At 40.3% G+C, this 23,695-nt stretch overlaps 2 protein-coding genes across 3 annotated transcripts in view; both read right to left on the reverse strand.

The window, feature by feature from the left end:
• Window positions 1–9,823, reverse strand: part of gab2 (GRB2-associated binding protein 2) — a 31,704-nt gene extending 21,881 nt beyond the window's left edge. The window contains exon 1 of one of the 2 annotated variants that reach the window (XM_047594268.1): window positions 9,441–9,823. In XM_047594268.1, coding sequence (XP_047450224.1) covers window positions 9,441–9,512 — 72 coding nt within the window. In that variant the 5' untranslated portion in view covers window positions 9,513–9,823. The remainder of the gene's footprint in view (window positions 1–9,440) is intronic. The other variant, XM_047594267.1, reaches the window with a different exon arrangement.
• Window positions 9,824–10,434: 611 nt separating this feature from the next.
• On the reverse strand, window positions 10,435–15,074 carry nars2 (asparaginyl-tRNA synthetase 2, mitochondrial). Its single transcript, XM_047594270.1, has 14 exons — window positions 14,744–15,074; window positions 13,864–13,973; window positions 13,646–13,766; window positions 13,418–13,558; window positions 13,248–13,328; window positions 12,998–13,089; window positions 12,737–12,869; window positions 12,188–12,286; window positions 12,024–12,061; window positions 11,865–11,931; window positions 11,620–11,757; window positions 11,395–11,492; window positions 10,753–10,779; window positions 10,435–10,663 (listed from the first exon to the last, which is right to left on the reverse strand). The coding sequence occupies exons 1-14, from the start codon at window positions 14,903–14,905 to the stop codon at window positions 10,519–10,521; spliced, it is 1,452 nt and encodes a 483-aa protein (XP_047450226.1). The 5' UTR covers window positions 14,906–15,074; the 3' UTR covers window positions 10,435–10,518.
• Window positions 15,075–23,695: the final 8,621 nt, after the last annotated feature.

The following is a 23,695-nucleotide window of genomic DNA, read 5'->3' on the forward strand; positions in this document are numbered from 1 at the left end:
TGTCGCAGGTTTTCTTAATGGTCGTGCTGCGGCAGAGCGGCGTACATCTTTGTGTCCGGCTACGGCCGAGGCTGGACACGTCAGCCGACACGCCCTCTGTTTGATTTGAGACGCGCTTATGCAACTAACAACACAGTGATGAGGCTACAGGGAAATTCACTGGTACTGGGTCATTACTGTTTTCTGTGTTAACTGCGTCAAAGGCAACACCTTTGGTGCAACATTTCTCATTCATGTAAGGGGTCTTCAACGTTTTCCAGGCCAAGGACCCCAAACTGATGGAGAGATTAAGTAGGGACCTCCTACCTACTGTATGTTCTATATTAAACTCAGCTTAGTACAGTTTATAAGTGTACATTGTTATTATCATTTTGCATTCAATATGAAGCTATTCAAATAGGGACAGGGACAAATATTCTTTTTTTCCTTTTTAAAAAAACATAAACATACCTACATAACATAGCTAAGCATAGCTAAATTATTGACAGTTCAAGGATTTACCTTTAATAACTTTTTAACATAACTTAATGTAGTGAGGACACCAGTAGTTGGCTAATGGGAGTGAGCTGCACTATTAGCTTCTCTTCTTCTAATATTTCATCTGAGGATAAGCTCTCGACCAATTGTGGGGAGCCTGACAGAGTCAGCGTGTAATATGCAGCCTCGTGATTGGCTCAGCAGCAATAGGGGTGGGGCCTACTGTGTACAGGAGGATTAGATTGACAGGTCTCACTAGTGTTGCGCTATGTGTGTTTGGTGCGCTATTGAGGCAGCTGACTGAGAGGTAACGTCATCTGCCTCCATTTATTTTATCCCTTTTCTGAAATATATTGGATTCATGTTAAATGATTCTTGGAAAATGCCCCCTACTCGTGGTCAGTATTTTCAGGTAACTTATTCTCAGTAAGAACAACAGTGTCCTTCCTACTAAAATTCTCTCTAAAGCTTTCATCCAAACCTATTCCCAGCTTCTCAAAGTTCGTTCAGCACAAAAGGGGGAACATTTAGCACATGATCGGCTTCGTTTCTTGTCCCTTCTGGTGTCTGAATAAGTCTACAGCTTCATCTTTCTCCGACGGAAGAACAGCAGTGGAGGCCAATTTGCAATGCATGAATTAAAAAGTGGCATTTTGCGCGAGCAAATGCCTGAACACTTGTGATTCCAGTTAATGTGGCGAGAGGGGACAAAGCTGGATAGACAATGACGACAGAGCCCTGATTATTTAGTCCTAATCAATAGTGGGTCACACGTCACACCACATTCCAGGAACAGTTGGGAGTTTCAGCCAGGGAGGGAAGGCAATCTGGTCACATTTGAAGACTCATCTGCCTATTCACACTGAACAATTTTGCATTGTAATGCTTCCCTCGCTCACGTATTCTCAGAATGTGAACATCTTACGTGAAAAAAATCCTAAAACAAACTTTCACGTTAAGAGCCACTTCCTCTAGACTTCTTTTCGATGCTTGACGGGTGTCACGTATCTGTATTTACCTATATGACATCAGTTTATGCGAGCTTAAATAAACCACAAATTGTTCCTTGGAAGTCGTACAGTTTACACACAGCTTGGATCTGATGGGAGACATAAAGCAGACAGCTGTCCCAGACAAGGTTTACAAAAGACGTTTCTGTAGAATTTCCAATAAATTCCCGTCGCAAACAAACGCAGTCACCACAGTGTGCCAGCAGTGCGCATCTTCAGCAGGCTCCAATCCATTACCTGTCTGGAGCGGTGAAGAGATCCAGATGCTCCCGTGCTGGACGGGGCTTTGTCCCATCTATGTGCCCAGTAAGGCAGTAAGGTAAACATGGAAGTAAAACAGAGTTTCTGAGAATATAAAACTACACCCGCCTGAATCCAACAGATGAATAACAGCGCTGTTGCGATTTATATCAAACTGATCAGGTTTCGCCACAGTCAAAACACTGACCTTGGAGGGACGACAGCTGCAATACATAACACATGAAGATAAGACCCAAACAGGCTTGTAAATTCTTGTGCGTTAATAAAGGAGGTGGGAGCTAATGTGTGAGTGCAAAGACAGACACTTGTCTTGTCTTGGACGCGGGAGGAATCATATCATATGTACAATTTAAAAAAAATCGATTTCTCCTTTTAACCCTCTGGAGTCGACGTCACTGAATCTCCATTTCAGCTTTTGTAGAAAGTGCAAACTTCAAACCAAATACCAGCTTTTAAATTGTGTTGATAGGAAAAGTAAAACTAGACTTATTATAAATAATTCATGCCTGAATATTGCCATCAAATGATGTGTCAGTAGTTGCTAATGGGGGTTTTGTATACGATTGTACAAAAACGCGTGACGCATTTCCTGCATTTTTAATAGGAAATAGTTATAAACAGCTTTGTTTCATGCTGAATTTGTTCATAAGCTTTGGAAATTTACACTTTAGATTTGCATTCAAAGTTATAAAAACGATTTGTTTAAACATGTCACAGAGAAAAATCTAACTTTTTCCTACTGGGATTTGATTGGTTTAGTCTAGTTTTTGGTCCAATGTGTTTGTACAGTTTGTCAAAAGTGAAACTGTAAAATGACGCAGGTGATGTTGAGCTGAAAAGAATGAAACCACAAGGTGAAGACCGAAAGTAGTCAAAAAAAAACGGCCAATTATACTCTAGACTCCAGAGGGTTAAGCGAGACATCAAACTTGTAACCCATTCAGTGTACGCTCAGAGCCTGCTGTGGTGCAGCTTTCACAACATAATAGATAAAAAAAAAAACGATTCCACATAGTACGACTGTGATCGAAAGCCCCATCCCACAGGTGCGAGGATGATTAAGAGGGATGCTGCATTTGGCACCTAGAGTTCTCATTCACTCACTTCACGAGGGCAATGATCTGCAAAATCTGCCGCGCGTCCTATGAAAAACAACCTCTCAGTGGATGTAATCAGCCTCAATTTGCAGTTGAACAGTTCCATCATTAGCAAAATGAGTAATCTCTCGCCGTGTCTCCGTATCAACGAAAGGCTGGGCTTATTTACCGGGAGCCCCCCCCTGACAGTTCGACTAACAGGAAGCATTATGTTTAATCAGAACTCTTTGTGTCACTTCCCCTGCCTCTGCCATCTGCGTCAGCTCATACACGTAAGGAGTGGGTGCTGTGAGCATCTCCTGGCCTTTCTAATTCACTGCATGGTGCTTTTAGATGCGCAGCGGTGAATATAACTTAATTAAAACAGGAGGGGTCCACGGAGTACAAACATTTCCATGTTCTGACCTCAGCGCCTTCGTCCGTTGGACCGTCAGTCCGGTGCAAACACCACTTTGTCTTTGGGTCTGCTCTCCTCACCCAGCGGTGTGCATCATTACAGTCAGCCACTGGCATTTTATTCTGGGTTTTGCATGTATGACTTAGTAAATGGAAGTGGAGATTGCTGTTACGTAGCTGGAGCACACGCACAAACTTGCACCGTATATACAGCAGTTGCCATAGGTAATATAACATGTGCATAATACTAAAATATTAATGCTAAGTATTAGTATGAAATCTGGAGAGTGCAGCCGGGATAAAAATCTATCAATTATTTAATGCATTATAAAAATAATTTCACTTCTCTTAACGTTCAATACAAAGTGCATTTTTGTTTTAAAGGGCCTTTGTTTTTCTTTTTTCGGTCATACTGTGTTTCCGTCATAATCCAACTGACAATTAACTAATGTCCAGATTTAATATGGACAGTTCCTGCTTTGTTAATACGGTAAAAATGTCTCTCTTTAATGTGAGGACATGCAGCACGTGTGCCTCGCTCTTCATCTACTCATGAGTGTGACGCACTGATTGTATTTCTTTAAATGTAAGATACCGTCCCCTTATCACTTGCATCACTGTTATTTGTGCTTAGTAATATGGAAAAAAACACGTAACCATGCTCATCGTTTGAGTAGACAGATTCACAAGCACCGAAGTCCTGTGAACAGAAACAAAAAAAAAAAAAAAAAACCATTTTGCACAACATGCAAATATCAAATGAATTTCTGAAAAGCGCCAGATGCATTGGAACCTGTTGGAACCGGTTATTTGTTGACTGACACAATCAAACTAATGGTCACACCTTCTTTGTTCAAAGTAAAAGTGGAGTGCAACACAACAGCGTACATGTCCTGGGCCTGTAAACGTCCGAGATGCCTACCAGTGGGCGCATAACATCAGCAGAAAAACCTCGTGTCCATGGACATACATTTCCTTATTCTATATCTCGGTGTCTGTATGTGCACACTGGGTACATTAGTCAGAGTTTATTCTTAACACAACTTAGTTTAAGGAAATTTTCTGTTCCTACAACCGGACTGTGAATGACTCATCAGTGTCTGGGTCTTCAGAATCGGTGTCGAAATTAAGTATAGCAGAGAAAAAAAAAAAATGGAAAACTATAATTTCGATTTTGCACGAGGAAAGGCGAAGAAGGCGCATGAAGGAAAAAAAAAATTATTTAAATACCACACTTTATTTTTTTCCACTGGACCACAAATTCCCAGAACAAATTCTTTATCGCATTACAAAGAAACATGTACGCATCTGTAGCTGTTCTCATTTTTATTAGTAAAACCACCTGTACCACAACCTCAAAAAAAAGGGACCTGCTGACACATTTCCCACTCCTACGAACATGGCATCACATTTCATGCTAAATAGATAACACATGTCTATTTATAGCGCTGTTGTAGTGTTTCGACTTATATTTTATGATGAGACTGCCTCTACAGGCCATGCAATGTCTTTAAGTAAAGGTTTAAATAAATTGCCATCAACTCTCACTTGCTCGTAAGCATGTACGCATAGTGAGACCGTTTTCCAAATGCAAAAACTGTGTTCAAAGGGTTAGGATTAGGGTTAAATATACTTATGCTACTTATTATTGCGACAGTCACCCTTGAAAATTTTTTTTCTTTTAAAAATATCATGCACATTCTTTACCATACCTTTGCAAAAAGGCTAGCTATGCGCTGAGCTGAACTAATTCACCACTTATGATCCTTATTAGTAATTCTAACACTTTAACCCAGTGTATTTTTATACGTCATAGAAGCAAGCTAGCCACAACCGTTGCTCTGACAGCAAGTGGTACATTTAAAATAAACACAACACAGACATAGCACTATTACTGGGAAGAAAAAATAAAAATAAAAATGCCACCAACACCAGGTTCTGTTTGTTGACGCACACAGACGTGTCACTACCTACAAATACACACATCCTCCCTCCCACCAACGCAAGTCATCACCACTTACACTTGAAATGCTGGCGATGATATTAAGATTAGATTTATGAATATATGACAACTTTTTTTTTGTTTTGTTTTTGTTTTTGTTTGCTGCTGAGTGCATCTCCGTTATCAACTGACTCACATGTGCGACTGCAAAGGCCCAATTCTTCAGAAAACTAAAAACAGTCACAACATTCAAGTTCCCAATAATAGTATCATTCCTACGTATGACTTTGTGGTGGCATCAAACCACCAGGACAGAAACTAGATTTATCTTTACATACAGAAAGTTACACAATTGTACACCACAGATGTGATACGCTCTTAACAAGTAGGGCAACATGCAGGTTTATAGAGTGGGAGTTGTATGCCGATGTTATTGTCAGAATATTGTCAAAACACAGCTTGTAGATAATGAATCAGCTATTTCTTTATGGTCTCACGAGCACAATGTTTTCCTAAACTGTAATAATCTCTGGATCTGCTGAGGAGTTAAACACAAAAACCAATTAATCACAGAAGGTCTTAAGCAGTTTATGACCCATGTTGTTGTGCCCTGACTCATTTTTTATTTTAAGAACCCTTACATGAAACCATCACCCCTGTGCTGGTGTGCTCTCTGAGAGTTCAGCAAATAAGCAGAAACATTCTCACTGCACCTCAGAGGAGGGAAAAAAAAAATCAATGGGATCTAATTTCCTTCAGAATGGCACTATTTTAAGCTCAGCTGATAAAGTCTTGATAGATGGAAATGCATTTATATACTCGCAGACCAATTTAATTTCTTTCCCTGTCATGGGACCTCTGTCACAGTACTTCCTGTAGGTACCCTCCAAAGGAAGTCTGGCATCTGCTATTGGTGAAATAATTACATTTTGGACCAAAAACACACAGGAGGAACCAAAGAGTTCATGGCAGAGGGCGAGATATTGAGACAACTAATGGTAAATGTGACAGAAAATGAGCAATTATGACTTCTAGCGCACAGCAGAAAAAGAATATTACATTGATGTGTATCAAAGAATAATCAATTTTCATAGAAGATGTTTATCCTCAGTAAAGCACTTTGCTAAACGAAGTTAAAAATAATCAACAGATTAACCAAGAATGAAAATGGCGGTAGGTTGCAACCTTAGGTCAATCACAAGGACCCTTTTAGGGAACGTATCTAACGATAATAAACTGATCTGACTTTGATACTGCAGTCACATAAAGCCACCCCAGTTGTGGGGAATGGCCCGCAGATGAAACAGAACAAGGAAAATGTCTGTGCGAGAGCTGGGTGTCTGTCAAAGCAGGAACTGGGAGGCGTTTCGGAGCTGACCTTTGAGGGCAAGGACTTCCCAAAGCCCCTCTGCAAAACAACAGCAGACCCGGCAGCTGACAGTGCGACACAGGCTGCTGCGGCTCTGCTATGTCTGCCTTTAAAACTCACTAACGCCCCCCCTTCCTACCTCTCTTCCTCTTGTGAGCCATCCACAACGGCAAGACGTTAAGAAACCCTCTGAAACTGTAGGCAAGGAGGAAGAAGTAGATATCACCTTGCTGATATGATCTGTCTGGAATGTGGCAATGCTTTACTGTATTTGAACAGACACGTTTGTGATGTCACATGCAACAACGGACACATGGGAGGGTTCAGCCAACGCCAGCTTCATCCCGACATGGGAACAGGAATTAAATTGTTTACAGTGTGACATATCGTATGCATGATTCATTCTGTACAATGGGTGCACACAAGATTCATTTAGATGACATGCTATTACGCATAGATCAACAATGAATGTCCCGAAGGCGTGTTCCCATCTGGGAAGACAAGGATTTCGAATCCAAGGAATAAAAACCATTGTCAATAACTGTATTTTTATTGGCGGTATATAGATTTGTAAAGGGGAGGATGTTTGTTAAGCAGCAGCTACAGATAACACATTTTTGCGGGTTGATACAGCAGACATGATGAAGCGTATTGTCTAACCACTGACTGATGAGTAAATAACCAGAACAGAACTGTGCAAAAGGCGCTGGACTAGTGCTGGATGTGTCAGTTGTTTTCATGTTCCTTCTGCTTATACTGGACATTGTTCAAGAAAAGCAATGAGGCCACTCCCACCCTTAAAACACTGCCCACCTCTGGACGCTCAATCAGCCCCCGAGAAAGAGATAACTCCAACCAAGTGATTCATTTTGCAGCTCTGAGGCATTTACACCGTGTTTTCCTGCGTTGTAGCGTTGCGGTGCGTTGTGCGTGCGAAAACTGGCTACATGCCTGCGTGCCGCTGTCACATGTTCGAGGGGAGGACACAGAAAGTTTATATCGTGTTTGCGCAGGGACTAAGTCACTGCTGACAGTTAAGTACACTCATTTAACAATTCAAAAAAACACTTAACCAGCACTAGTCATGCTTGTTATGGTGTGTAAACATGCCATCTCCTGTCTTCACCATCAGTTGTAATCAGGCTTTAACTGCCAGGGTTTCGCTTTGCATATGATTTGCATGCCGGCCCTGCAGCAGTAGTACCAGTTTTTACTCTGTCCTTATCATGTACTGGATTCTACACTGAACACACACGGCAGCGTTGCTACACATTCATTTGTGGAAAGGTCTCGGAAACTTATTTAATGCAATGACCAATCATTTCACCAGCTAACTACTGATTAACAAACACAGGCGTCATCCGGCTTAGAAAGAACTCCGAGGAGGAAAAGTCGTTGAATATTGACAGGGAACGCGTTGTTAAGGATTAAAATACCTTTTCATTGTTGCAAATAATCAGCTACAAGTGGCACAGCGGCGCAAACTCTCATGACGTCGAACATGCCAGCCGCCGCTTCAGAAACGATACATTCTGTACGCCTACTCAACTCATTCCATTATAATGACCGATCAAACTTGCTACAGAGTTCCCAAACCAACACACCTTCAGGCTGGAATGTCTGAGTATATGAATATCTGAAAATATTGCTTCACATTGACTTAACTATGTCAGATGACAGTAATACTGGTGAGTAAATGGCCCCGATTGTCCATAGCCTGACTTTAAGTGGAAGGAATTTCAGATGGACAGATTATCGCATTCACAAGTCTGCCTGTTCTGGACACTCTATCTCATGACTGTGTTTTCTGGCCCAAAGTGTGTGTGTGTGTAGTTGTTTATAGGTTATTTCTCAGGGTGAGAAGCAGGGTGAGAAGGGCTGAGAGGCTGTTCCCTGCTCTCTTGCCTGCAGGCCATTATGTTGGCTCTGTCCTGCCTTGTGAGGTTTATTTTCCTCTTGTTGTTTATAAAATACTGTAACCAAGCAAGTCCCCCCCTGCCGCCACCAAGCCACCCACCCGCCCCTCGCACTATTGCAGCTGCCGTTCCATACTGTCCATGGTGGTCTCTGTATAAACACGGGCCAGCTTTAAGTGGAAGACAATGAGGAAATGACAGGACGGAGGGGGTGCATTTGAAGACATTCAAGGATGGATTTCCAGATGAAACAGAGAGATGACATCATGCCAAAGTCAGCTAGCAGGAACATGGAGAGGCCTGGTAATGCAACACCATACATAAACAGCGGACAGCTGTATTTATAGGAGATTGTCTCATGGTTGTATCTGCCTCCATAAATCCTATTATGTGATTTGCACCCATTCCACTGCCTAGCACCCTGCAAGAGACTAGCAGATTTGCCTTGTAAATCCTTATCAAGGCAATCAAGAGCTGTGCACTATTGTTGTGCCATTAGTCGGCTTGGCTTAGATGAAAACTAGTCACATCAATACTTGATTAGACATTACCTCATCACGCTCGGAAAAAAGCCAAGTGACAGTTTGAAAGCTCTTTAGTCCAAATTATAGACAGCTGTCGGGTATTACAGGCTTACATCCATGTTATTACAAGACCCCGCAAAAGGGTGGCATTCCAAGAAAAACCTGGCAACTGCTTTTATTTATTTCTAGGTTTTAACGTGCTGCATTTCCACTGCAAAAATATACGCTTTGTGTGGGACTTCAGAAAGAGAGATGGGAGCTAGGGCCAGCCGGTAATGGGATGCACCTGCCATAACTGGACTTTTAAATATTTGACACCACTTATCTGTGATGCACACGCACAACAAACACAATTAAGACGGAGAAAGAAACCAGAGGATCGAGTCAGTCCAGCGCAAAGGCAAACTTCTAAACACAGAGAAAGTAAGCGGAAGTGTATTTGACTCACATATCTCCTGAGTTTCTTCTCCGGTGGTGATTTTCTCAGCCAGCCTTGGAAGATGATTTCTCCGCCGCTCATGTTTGTCAGTGTGTGCCGCTTCTTCTAGCTCCGCAACTGCCGTCTGTCACTAGTACATGACGGCTCCTGAAGGCTCGACTGTTCAAAGCGCTGTCGGCGTTTGGCTCTCACTGGTGCAGTCTGCTCCCCCCATTTGATAAAAATCTAAGTAGTGCTGGTCGGAGACGTAGCCAGTCGCTCCCGGTGGTACTGCGCGGAACAAGCGGCATGCAAAAACAGCCGCCGGTGCGCTCTTGGGGAATTACGCACAGCCAGCTGACGACGTGCCGCGGGGAAACTCAACTGATGCAGGGCGAGGAAGTATCGTAGGGTGTCTGCAGTTTGTTTTCCCAATTCATACCACGCCCACCGAGCAAAGACTGGGATGGGCCGGCCGGGATGAACAGGATGGGAGAACTGCTTGCCACAAAACAGCTCCAAGATCCCAAGATTAAGACAACCGATTTGTCCGTTCAAGATGTTCGATGAAAACTGATGTTTAAGTAGTTCAGCTTTTTATTGCCAGCGTCAAAACACATCTGGTGTGAAATAGACAAAAAGGCCTACTTAACTATACCTTTCTAGAAATAATTAAGATTAATATCAGCCAACAGACAGAATTCTTGATATAAAGTGTTTTTTTCAGAAAAAGAAAAACTAATATAGTTTACATAGTCAACGGTGTGGAGCAAGTAAAAAAAAAATAGCATGGGACATTTGAATAAAACGGGAAAAGGCACCATCTTGTGGAAAGTTACAACTTAACGGATGCCTTTAAAACATTTTTTTTTAAGGCAAACTTAATGAGGATAACTTAGTGGAATTTACTGTGACAAATAGGGTATTTCTTCAAACAAGTACTGCTTCCACCCTGCAAGTTCAGACATGTTCAATAAAGCAACAACTGATATTAAAACACCAATAAACTGATTAAAAAACAACGCTGAATATTATTTATTTATTTGATTCGTGTCAGACAGGAAAAAGGACGACTTCACAAACAACTCGAATGGCCTCAGAGTGTGTTTTATAGAACACAAGAGCGGGAAAATCTTGGGAAAGGAATCACATCTTTTATGCTCTCAACACCAAGAATGCATTGCAAATATCGCTCAAATCCCAGTCCGAAGCCACCGTGAGGTACGGAGCCGAAGCGCCTCAAATCAAGATACCTGCAAAGTCATAAAAATAATCTTATTAACCTTTAATGTGCTAGTGTCTGGTATCTTTTCAATTAAAGTAAATAAGTTTGTTCCTTTACCAGCTGTACGTGTCTGCCAATCCAACCCTGAAAAAAGTAAAGAATAAATAATAATTAATGAGAGCAACCGATCAAAATATAAACTCATAAAATGTCCTTCTCTGCCCCTCTGACATATTTATATTAATTAAATATATGCACATGCAAACAACTAAACTAAACAACAGTGTAGTTGCTTTTCTGTATCTAGGGATACATAGCCCAGAATGGATGTGATAGACATTGGCGTCAGAGGAAACTAATCATCACACTGGGTACTGGGTATTGGGTAAAAAAACAACAAAAAAAACAGGAAATGGTGAGCGACCGCTACACTGACGTGGCCAGTGTTTCTTGTTTGCATCTGTTTAGAAACTGTCAATGTTTATTTTGGACACCAAATTAGTTGTAAAGGTCATTTGCATTACCAAGTATGATATTTTATCTGCTGTGCCAGGAATACAGGAAATACGTCCAAGTTGCTGTGGCAGATGTTTATACTGCGTTTTATTTAAATCAGCTACTGTAAAATAACACTACTGGGGTTAATGCTCGTTCTCAACGTTTGAAAATGCTGATAAAATGACCGGGAGGATATTGACAACTGTAATTTGAATGTACTGGCATCAGCTTTCCGACACCCCCAGGAGCACGAATTCTTACTCTTCCAGCCGAGCCCGCAGCAGATCCAGCCTTTCCTCCCTTAGCGAGCCCCCGCAGAGCTCTCCAACTCCTGGCACGAGCAGGTCCACTGCAGCTGCCTGCAAACAAGCGACAGTGAAAGTCAGCTCAGATATGCAAATTACTGCAATGACCAAACTGACACTACAAGGGAGGAAATGAGCAGTTAAATCATTGATTCTCCATGCATTTTTAACAGCGTCTTACTGTATGCTGAGGATGGTCCTGGTTGTCTCTTGCATAAAACGGCTTCAGATCATAAGGATAATCAGTGACAAAGACCGGAATGTTGCCGCAATGTTTCACCAGGTACTTCTCATGTTCTGTCTTAAGGTCGCAACCCCACTGCAGAAAAGAAGAGCTAAGGTCAATGTTGAATGAAAATGTTAATTCAGTGGAGGCAGAAGTGGAATCAAGCAAAAAATAATAAAATAAAAACCACTGCAACTTACATCTGCTGGAAAGACAAATGTCTCGGAGCTGCGTTTTAGGATGTCTATAGCCTCACTGTAGGTGATTCTGGAAGTAGGTAGTATTAAACAATCAGCGCCTTTAACCTTTAACTTCACTGTTAATCTGATACAATTTGAATTTAACATTCACAGACTTACGTCGGGAAACGGTTCTTCAGCATGGCGTCTACAGTGTCCTTAGGATGTATAGATGCAAGAGGTGAAAAACGTAAGCTGAGATAACATTGAAGTCAGACACAGCCGTGGCTGCTAAGGAGTCAGGTTCATGTACCCAAGTTTAATACGTGTCCTTCAGGACTCACCCTGTGTCCAGGAGTCACATGCTTGTGAAACAAATCCACATCCTCCACACAGTGAGCGAAGACATGCTCAGTGGCAGACCTGAACATGTCCTCCATGACCTAAAGAGCAGGCCAAGTTTAATAGTTAAAGCTTTACAGGGAAGGCACGCACAAGGGCAACGTTAAAAGTCACATGCGGAAAGAGGGAAATTTTAAGAAATTATGTGACTCACTTCATCCACGATGATAAAGTTTTAAGAAACAGTCTGCGCCTACTGTTTTTCATCAAAGGTTAACAAAAGAACTTTAATTCTGCATAGTTTTCCCTTCTACAAAGCAACTTTGTAAGAGTATAAATAGGACAAACCAATATGTACCTCATGATTACACATCCAATTTAATTTAAAATATTAAAATTTTCATTGCACATTGAAATGAATAAAAAACAGTAGCTTTCAGAAAGCTATGGAATTAATGTCCACATTTAACAGCCTATAACATGTAACATTATGTAACTCAGGATCAATGTCACAGCGTTCTGTCCTATTAGAGGACAACGACATGGTGTACCTTGGTGAGATCCTCTATGGACTGCGCGAAGGAGACCTCTGCCTCCACCATGTAAAACTCAGCCAGGTGCCGTCTGGTTTGGGAGTTCTCTGCACGAAAAGTTGTCCCAAATGTGTAAACTCGAGAAAAAGCCCTGCGGGAGCATGAGTGATGAGGCAGAATTACAATAACACTTCAATGCACCTGCATATGTACAAATACGAGATTCGAATGTGAAAAAATATGCAGATGATTACTGGAGGTTGAATTCACATATCTCACCCAGACATCACTTCCAAATGAAGCTGCCCGGACACAGTCAGGAAGGCCGGTACAGAGAAAAAGTTCTCATTGTCTATATGTGAGCCTGATGGCTGTGGAGAGAGCAGAGATTTTCAGCATCACTAATCACTCAGCTTCAAATCTGACTGGCTAGAGGAGACAGCACTTACAACCCAAATGGATTCACAAAAAGCTACAACTCTGATCAAGACCTTAACTTGAACGACCTATGCTATAACCAGACACTCACTTCAACCTGAAAGAGCTCCCCTGCTCCTTCACAGTCATTCGAGGTGATGATCGGAGTGTGAATCTGCACAAAGCCGTTGTCCTGAAAAGAAAAACAAAAAAAAAAAGTAAATAATAAATACAAAAACAGCCACTGCATTCTGTTGGAAAACACTCTGCTGCCGTTCTCACCTTGAAATATGAATGAATCGCTGCAGTGGCCTCACTTCGTATCCTCAACAGGGAGCTAAAGGCATTTGTTCTGCACCTGAAATGAGGAAACTGGCGAATGTACTCAAGGCTGTGTCTCTCTTTGATTTTAAAAGGAAAATCCTGAAACGATAGGTCGAAGCAACAATATTAAACTAAGCCAGCCAATTTGAAGCCAGCAGAGTGAGTCTGTGCCTTCGTTCGCCTTACCACAGGGTTACATTCTCCCACTACGCGGATCTGCTTTGCTTCCAGTTCAACTGGCTGCCGCTGGTGTGGACTTTTTTTAAGAACGCCCGTGACTTCGACAGCGCTGCCAAACGTGAGCAACCTTAATGTGGAGGGAAAAATAGAAAACAATCTGAGCATTTCGAGTTTGTGCGCCCTCCTCATGACAGTCCGTGTGGGAATAAAACAGAAGTGCGTACGGATCATCCAGCTCTGGACTGGCGACAACTTGCAACGACTGCAAGGAGCTCCCATCATTCACGTGGAGGAAGACGTTAGTCTTCTGAGGTCTGACGGAGCGAACCCATCCCTACAACAAAGACACAAATCAAACCACCCATATTTGGGTCCAAGCAAAAACATATTACACAGAATAAATCCAGCGTCACAATTACAGTGTCATATAAAAAGTATTTAGAAAGCAGAGCGTGAAACTGCAGAATTAGATCGGATAATTTAAGGCGCTTGCTCAGATTGTGATAAAATATGTGAATGTGTATTTAGGTACACTAGTGCAAACAAATGCATAGTAATATAACAGTCCTGCAGTAACTACAGCTGTGTACAAATGCAAGCCTTGTACATTGTTTTTTTTTTTAATTGTACTATTATATCCTATTCATTTATTGTATTTATTTCATTATTATTACTACTCTTTTATTTTAGTTCTATTTCTACTTCTCTATTACTAGTGGTCTAGAAAAGTGTTCTCTTTTATGTGCAATTGAGCTACTGTGACTAAGCGGTTTCCTTTGTGGCTGATACAGCTTCAGTCTAAGATTAAGATCTGTTATTTTAAACTACGTTATATTTGAATGCGGTCCAATATGCACAATGCATTCATCAATGAACTGGTAAGAGTATAGTTATGCACTATGGATCATTGGTTTAGATGCTATGGTGCACTCTGTAATGATAATTACTCGGACTAAATATAACTAACATCACATGCATTATTGAAGTTTAAGGTTTTGTTAATCAGAGTCTCAAAACTGAAACACAGTCGCTCTCCACATCCGTTAGCACATTGTGACCGCAAGAGAAGACAAGAGAATATATGTCAAGAGCTGTCAACGTTACCTGCACTTTAACATTTGTCCCCAACTCTGTCCTCGAAAGTGCTTCAGACACTCTGACTTTTGTTGGTGTCTTCTCACAATAATGTCGAGCACTCAGTAATATTCTCCGAGGACCTGGGGCGGCTAGTGATACAGAAAACGCTTTAACTACAACCTGAAACATGGCGACGCGGGCTCGTATTTACGACATAAATTAAGCTCTAAAAGCACAACGTGCTGCTACAGCCTGCAGACCCGAAAATAAAACGCATTTCATGGGTTTTTACAATGTATATCACAGCTTGCTTTGGCTTGACTTTCAGCTTTCACGTTGTGTCACTAGTCTGACATTATACTTCCTGTTTAAGTCTTTCACGATTGGTCCATCGCCGTCACGTGGATTTTTATATGAACCAATCAGATTCCTGTCTCTTGCGACGAGGCTTTTCGTGCTCTAGGGAGCTGTAGTTGTATTATAAAGCACTTATTTAATTGATATTTGATCCTATTTTATTTAAATATACTTAAGATATATATGTATATGTTAATTTTGTTTTAATTTTCTCCTTAGGTATTTGTTTTCTTCTTTGGAGGGTTTAATACTTTGCTATTTGCAGCATCGGTTTATTTTTTAAAATGATCACAAGGTCAATATTTAGTTTTTAATATAACAATAACCCCCCTATTTCACTGAATATAACTGTGCAGAAAACGAAAATACACAAACTACTATAAACTTTGTTCTCTGCACTGTAAGGTGTATTTGACATTTTTAACATCCCATTCATTTTTCTGTATCAGCTTGATTATGCATGAATGATACTGTAGTAAGACAGCGATTCTTGCTGCATGTAACTCATGTTTGCTGAAAATCTCTTTTTCGGTGCACTGGACAGAAGATTTAATGCAAACAATCCAACTCATTTCCCAAAAAGCATATTTTAACAGTAAAGTGCAGCACATGGAATGATTCAATGGTGTAATGAAGCAAGCAGAACAGCTATCACAGCCACATGGAAATCCTCTTTAATCTTGCATGATGTATCTGCCGTCAGTGTGGGGTTCATTTGTGCGTAAACCTCGTTAATTCAATACCCACAACGACACTGGGTATCTTCCCACCATTTGCTGCAGGAGTAAATCAGATCATGCCAGCAGTGTAATAAGACGCCATGGACAATTATTCACCTGGTCTCTCCTGTCAGTTCTGGAGCCCCTGGCCTGGGTCTGGCAGAAAACACAGAGTCGGGTGTCTCCACCTCCGGCTGCTTATGACACATCATCATTAAACTCAACATGATGCATTTGAAATGTCAGCAGGGTCATTGATATTAATTATCTCCCACATGGATGGAACAATTATACACATGGTCTTTTCTTAACAGGAAGCAGAGCAGTCATGTTTTCTGATTTATTGATTTATTGATATAGGGGAAATTTGTGTATTTTTATGCATGTGAGATGGAATCACACTTTCATGAGAAATGCATAATCACCGTGGTGCTATGAAACAACCAGCATTTACCTAAAATAAATAAATTAAAAAATATATATAAATATTTCAGGAAATGTATGGTGAAAAGTAATAAACTGCTCCCAGTTCAGCCGTCATGTGCAATATCTTACTGTACCACAGGGTAGTGCTGTAGCTCTATGAGATTTCCCGCTCGCTCTCCAAATCCTAACATTCTATTCATTTGCCCTCAAGTTGCATCCAATATTCATTTGAAACTCCTGTGTCTGCTGAAATGAAAACAAGCTGGCACAGTCATGTTCTCTCTGCAGCTCTATCAAGCATAATGCAAAGGACCTGCTGGCTTTCATTGGCAGCTGATAGTCCAGCACATCAGTCAGTCGAGGTTGCATCCAAAAATGTTTTCGACGCATCAATAGGAACAGTGAGGTTGAGGTTCCCACAGCGTTTTGCTATAACTTGATTTGTTATTTTCCCTTCTTTGCGGGTTTGGCACTTTCCATGACAACGTGCAAGGGGGAGAAATGCTTGATGGTGTGCTGTGTGTATTTTTATTTCCACAGACTCACATCCTCCCACACAAACCACAATGTATGCATGAACCGAGGAGACGACTGGAAGCTCTAGCTGTCTTTAAAACTGTTACACAACTAAGACAAACGTCTCAAAGTGCACAGCTATCCTGTTTACACTACCCATAATAATAAATCAAGGGGAGAAGTCAAATGGTACTCCCTAATGGGATCTACATAGCTCCTTGTTCTTGGCGCCTCTACAGGTAGAAGAGTGTTTGCCAGTGGCCTGACAACCTTATTTGGGCTTAACAACTTGTTAAGATCAATACGCGATTAGTCAGCAAAACAAAGGATTTTGCTGTAAAAGCTCGGATCTCAGGAGGATCACTGAACTTAAAGGGCAAGTGCATCTTCTGTTCTCAGCAGGCCTGCTTGTCCAATGACTGCGGCACCATATTGACAGCATCTCCTGCCCCTTGCACGAGGCTTCATCAGCCCTGCCAAATATTCTGCATTCTGAAATGGAGAGGTGCATTGATTTTATGTAACATGGCTCGTTAAGTGCTGATTAGACCATTATAGTGATGTGATTTCAGGGAATGGGTTTGGGTGACAGGCGGCCAAACACAAATCAAAAGGAACTAACAACCCTTACTAAAAGAGATTTGGGCTGCTGCACTGCTTCACCTACGATTCTCCAGTTGCTACCACAGCACTGTGTTTGTGCCCTGTTTATAGCTAATGGACCGGTCTCAGAAGTCTCAAGCTGCGAGAAACATACAAGACGTTCACTTTCTGGAAGTGATTGTGATCAGTTCAGCCAGAAAATCAGTTTCACGCACTTGTAAAATCAAGCATGTGTTTTGAAATTGTTCAGTTATTGTTCAGTTAATCTGTGTAGCAACAGAAAATGTATAGCCGGCAGTTGTGATCACTGATTAGTTAAGATTTGGTCCTTTTCATTTATTATGCCATAGTAAACATATTATATTTGGACACAAACAAACATTTTCACAGTGGACTGACAAATTCTGCCCATTTCAGAGAACTCTGAAAACAATAAGAACATCGGGTTTCTCTCTTAGGTAGGAAACAGATTGTATAAAACAGAGGTCTTCAACGTTTTTCAGTCCAAAGACTGATGTTCTGTATTAAATTCGGACTAGTGCTATTTATAATTATACACTATTATTATCATTTTGCATTCAATATTAAGCTGTTCAAATAATACACAGGTTCAGATATTGTGGCTGTGCAACTGCCGTAAACATAAACATACGTAACTGGTGTGTGTGTGCATGTGCATGTGTGTAATTGACAGATAAAGAAATTGACAGATTCAAGTCTCAATTTTAAATATACCTGAGATATGTTTAGCGAGATCTCTGACCCTGATAAGAAGCAAACAACTTATCTGACCTTGAATAATGGATGTTGATGGGAGCGAGCTACACTTGTTTTCTACTACTATTGCAGCGTCCTTCTGGATTTCACCTTGAGGATTTCACAAATATCAATTATATATATTAGATTAAAAAATGTCTAAACAACCAAAGATTTTGGGATTTCTGGCCTCAATGGACACCCCAGGGGTCAGGGACCCCCTGTTGAAGACTTATGATATAAAAAATATGTAACAAACTGGCATCGTTCCCTTGCAGTGATACTATCTTTTAACCACCGTGTTTTACTCGATAAGTACTCAGTGCAGGTGTTATTCTTCAGCAAAGACAATTTTATCATCCATCACCAGTGAGCACACTGTTCTCCAAAGTTTAAAACACTTAAAGAGAACTTTTTCTCTCAAATTACTATTGCTAATTCTGGGTCAAACCTGACAAGCTCCCGTGGAGCTGAGTAGGATCTTCACTCTGCACTCAAGCCTCCATATAATTCACTCTCTAGCTGGAGGTCGGTGAGGAAGAGCAATATAATGTAGTTACATCTCCGATTACACTACTGTTCCCATCCCGCGCATCACAGTGTGTCACATAACTGTGTGACTTACTGCAGTGCTATAAATGAGACGCTGTTGCACCATGAACCATCACATCGGCGCCCAGCAGTTGTGTACAGTATGTTTGTTTTTCGCAGGCAACAATCGTGCAGTGGTGCTGGTGGCAACTACTGTCTAACAAATAAGTCACAATTTCACTATTCTTAACTTAAGATCCTTAACACTGACAGATTTGGGGTATTTGTTAAACTTCAGTTTTGCATATAAAGGAAATTCCCCTGGTGTGAACAGGAGAGACAGACAGGGAAGTGTTGTATCACCAGGAGCTATTACTATGTCACAGTTTCAACCTTAAAAGAGTCTCAGCAGTTTACCACTTGAACCTTTTTCTTTCTTTCTCTGGAAGCAAAGAAAGGAATCTCTTGAGATGGCTAAGAATAGATGATGAAAAATAGAGAGGTAATATCAGAATAGGGTCCCACATCACATGCTGTTATTCTCTCTCTCTCTCTCTCTCTCTCTCTCACACACACACACACACACACACAGGCCACAGTCAGATGAAACAATTCATTCTCATCCACGCTTCGGTTTCTGCAGCAGTGTCACTTGTCAGGGTTGGTTTTAAGAGTATACAGTGTGGGCTCGGCTTAATTTCCCCAGGTTCTTTAATTTAACTTCCCATGAGGACAGAGCTGCCTTATCCTCATTTACAGGATAATTTGCACAAATTATCCTAAATGTTAACTCTTAGTTAGACAGCAGGAATTCTAGTTTTGTCTGTAATCCAAATTTGTTGCAGACTCTATGTTGCTTTAAAGAAACATTAAAACTATACAAATTCTGTCTATAAAAACACACATATTAACGTCATGCTTTCAGTCTAGATCTGCATACTACTGAGATTATTTTTCAGAGATTATTATTTATTTAGACCCATTGTCCTCATAAGTGGACGCCTTTATCTGCCATCTAGTGGTAGCAAAGGGTCAATACACTAGCCGGTGATAGAATTTAAACCTGACATTCAAGCGAAAACTTTGTTTTATATTTATTTTTATTGTGGAAACTTGTCTATTTATGCTTATTAACTTCTCTAGTTTGATATGACAAGCAAATTAATTAAATTCTATCAGTAGCAACAAGCTACAGCGTCGCTAATTAGCAAGTACCCGTTTGAGGACGTTGGGATTAAACGTCCTTGCTTAGTTTTTATACTTTTTAGGTCTTTGGAGAAATTAACAACACATAGCAAATAAAAGCTCGGTCTCAGGAGGTTTGTTAAAAAAAAATGGCCTGAATTTGACAATTTTCTCATCTACATTTCAACATGTACTTTATTTCCAGAGAGGTTATGAAAAGAAGAATACCTGCTGTGGGATTTTTATGGGCAGATGCTGCTTGAAATCGCTGCGAACTGCTGTGAAGAAAGAGTTTACCAGTTTTAAACCACCACACTGTACAATGTGCACATTACCTACATAAAAGGCAATGGAGTTCTGTTTATTCTACTCTCTTTTCATTTTGGCGGCCGCAAAGTCTTTAATCGTCTCACGTTGTGCTGACGCTAAATAGAAGCTAAATAAGAGAGATTTTAGGCTTAACAGCACCAACTACATTTAACGAAATGATCACACAGCTGAATGATGACCTTTCTTTTGCTGTTTAAACATAAACAGAAGGAGATATAATGCAGGACTGTTACATTAATATGCATCATTTTCTATAGCGTACCTAATGAACTGGTTCGTGAGTGTATTTTTATCCATTTATCTGTTTGCTTGTTTGTCTTTTCGTCTTTGGGAGCCATGTAATTACCTGTAAGACGTTCACTGTGTACATTTCATTTCCAAAGAGGAACGACCTCACCTACGCTGATAACCCCATGACCTCTCTTACTGCAAAATAAAATCATGTCTACTGTTGTGCACCAATTTCATAACTTGTACCATACAATTGTTTGAGATTACCACTGAGGAAGCATGGCCACATTCTGGTCTCCTCTGGGTTCTTAAAGGATTAATAAATGCTTCTTTTTTTCCAGACAAAATGTTCTGTTTATACCAGTAAAGTGATCAACAATTCACTTCCAGCACGCTACAAGCGAGCTCTTCTTTTCCTCCACAGCCGCTTCATAAATGTGCCCTCCCCTTGACGATATTTTCAATTTATCTCCCCTGCTGAAGCCCGAAGGATGTGAGGATAGGTGACTGATAACAGGTTTTATTCCTGCAAGCAAAATATTATTGTACTCTATAATAAAAATAACTTACTAGCCTCGGCACACAATGTAATTTGAATTGGGAAGCTTCACTACGTCCAGTATGACATCGACTCTTCTGTGGGGAAGAATTTCCGAGACGTACATTTAATCACGGGGGTCAGAGTGCTGAAGTAAATGGAGTTATACCCCTGGGGCAGTTCTGTGTCTTTGCCAAGGGCAGTTTGAGTCAGATAATGTTCTACCGTGTTATAACACTTTTGGCCACACTGAACACACATTCATCTGTCCTTGTTGTGTCCTGCCCTGGACATCCAAAATAATATTTTTTATTAAATTACATGACCAAGCAGTCTCCTCTCCTCCTTCTGAAGACATTTCTGTACATATTAGCAACAGATCTTCAAGCATATGCCCAATCCTCAATCTATGACTAATTACCTCAGTTTATCCAGACATAGCAATTAGCCAAACAATGAATGGTATTGTCCTCTGTTTCCATGTGGACCCCAGAGTTAAACTGACTGCATCAAACCGAAGATTATTCAACCAAAGTATTTTCTGTTTTTCATTGTATCTACATAAAAAAAGGAATGGTCTGTACTCATGCGGTTAATTACAGAGCATTTAACTGAACAATCCATCAAAATAAAGTATTTTCGTTTCTGCATTTCAAAGAAGCTGTGAATTTTGCGCAAAGAATAACGGATCAAACCAAAGTGACACTCAAACAGATGTTATTTTATAACTGTCTCGTCTGCAGTACAACAGCATTCTCCATGTGCATCTGACTTATTCACGAGTTGATTCCCATTTCAAGAACTTTTGTTGTAGAGCAACAGAAATACGATAAATATTATATATATTATAATTTTTCATTTTATTTAACAAAACACACAGTATAGACCCCTTCATGGTTTGTAAACAATGTGACATATTTTGAGGAGTGGGGCTTAGCTGGAAGCAAAAGATCTGAAACACTGTAGCTTGTAAACGGCAGTTAGCATATTTCAGCGGACTGTTTTGGCAAGAATGGACAAGGACAACGTCTATTTTAGAGAAGTCTGGTCTGTCTTTATCAAGTGAAGTCTGTCTAACAAATATATTACAAGAAGTAAGTGGAACCACTGTGGAGGGTAACGTATGCCACCTCTGCTCAGACACACAAGTAATGTTGCGTTAGCTCGCGGTTAGCATTGGATCCCATAAAATAATGATTAACTTAATTTGTCAAATCATCCATTCAGTAGTGATGTACGATTTGAGAGGACTGCCCACCATGCAATGAGCAGACATTCACACGTACTAATTGAGAAACCCAGCATCAACATGAAAGAAAAGTTGAAGGCATACAAATCGTTAGATGCCCATAACAATGTCTTGAATGGACATGTGCAAGATTTACAATAAATGAATTTGAACGATGACTTTTGTCCATTTGAACACAGAGGGTCTGTCTTTATCAACTGAAGCCCCTCCAACAAAGATATTACAAGAAGTAAGTCGAACCACTGTGGAGGGAAACGTAGCAAATGCAACTTCTACTTGGACACCTGTGAAACACACAATTAACGATGCGTTACCTAGTTAGTATCAGCCCTAATTAGCTAATTAGCATTAGCATGTAATAAGAAGCCCCTAAATAAGCATTAACTTAACATAATTTCACAATTTGTTTTTATTTTAACCCATTATGCTATCCAGGCTATAACTGATGATGCCCTGATGATGGATTTTTTAAGAAAAAAGCTAAAATACTGTGTTATTGTATGTTGTTTTTTGCAGGGACACTATAGTAGCTACAGTGTGGATTGCAGTGAGAGTGGAGGAAACATAAAACTGTTCCTATAATTCGTCTGAAATCTTTGAAATTTTCACACGTAGAATGACAGTAGACCAAAGAAGTGATCATAAAAATATGAGTCATATAGTGGTTTTACGTGTGTCTTCCTGTTTCAAGCTGAATTGGTTTTCACCAGGTCACGCAATGTTGCCCAAAAATATCTTTCACATAGGAAGTAAAAACATTTTTTCTGTTTATTCTACTCTCTTTTCATTTTGGTGGCCGCAGAGTCTTTAATCGTCTCACGTTGTACTGACGCTAAATAGAAGCTAAATAAGAGAAATTTTAGGCTTAACAGACATCCAGACATAGCAATTAGCCAAACAATAAATGGTATTGTACTCTGTTTCCATGTGGACCCCAGAGTTAAACTGACTGCATCAAACCGAAGATTATTCAACCAAAGTATTTTCTGTTTTTCTGTTGTTCCTATAATTCGTCTGAAATCTTCGAAATTTTCACACGTAGAATAACAGTAGACCAAAGAAGTGATCATAAAAATATGAGTCATATAGTGGTTTTACGTGTGTGTCTTCCTGTTTCAAGCTGAATTGGTTTTCACCAGGTCACGCAATGTTGCCCAAAATATCTTTCACATAGGAAGTAAAAACATTTTTTCTGTTTATTCTACTCTCTTTTCATTTTGGTGGCCGCAGAGTCTTTAATCGTCTCACGTTGTACTGACGCTAAATAGAAGCTAAATAAGAGAAATTTTAGGCTTAACAGACATCCAGACATAGCAATTAGCCAAACAATAAATGGTATTGTCCTCTGTTTCCATGTGGACCCCAGAGTTAAACTGACTGCATCAAACCGAAGATTATTCAACCAAAGTATTTTCTGTTTTTCTGTTGTTCCTATAATTCGTCTGAAATCTTCGAAATTTTCACACGTAGAATAACAGTAGACCAAAGAAGTGATCATAAAAATATGAGTCATATAGTGGTTTTACGTGTGTGTCTTC

The sequence above is a fragment of the Mugil cephalus genome, chromosome 9 (assembly GCF_022458985.1).
Source record: "Mugil cephalus isolate CIBA_MC_2020 chromosome 9, CIBA_Mcephalus_1.1, whole genome shotgun sequence".
Lineage (NCBI taxonomy): Eukaryota > Metazoa > Chordata > Actinopteri > Mugiliformes > Mugilidae > Mugil > Mugil cephalus.

Coding starts and splice junctions, on each gene's coding strand:
- nars2 (XM_047594270.1), bottom strand. CDS start 14,905: ATGTTTCAGGTTGTAGTTAAAGCGTTTTCTGTATCACTAGCCGCCCCA. Junction 12,870..12,997: donor CATTTGGAAGTGATGTCTGG/GTGAGATATGTG, acceptor ATGCTCCCGCAG/GGCTTTTTCTCGAGTTTACA. Junction 10,664..10,752: donor TTGGCAGACACGTACAGCTG/GTAAAGGAACAA, acceptor ATGACTTTGCAG/GTATCTTGATTTGAGGCGCT.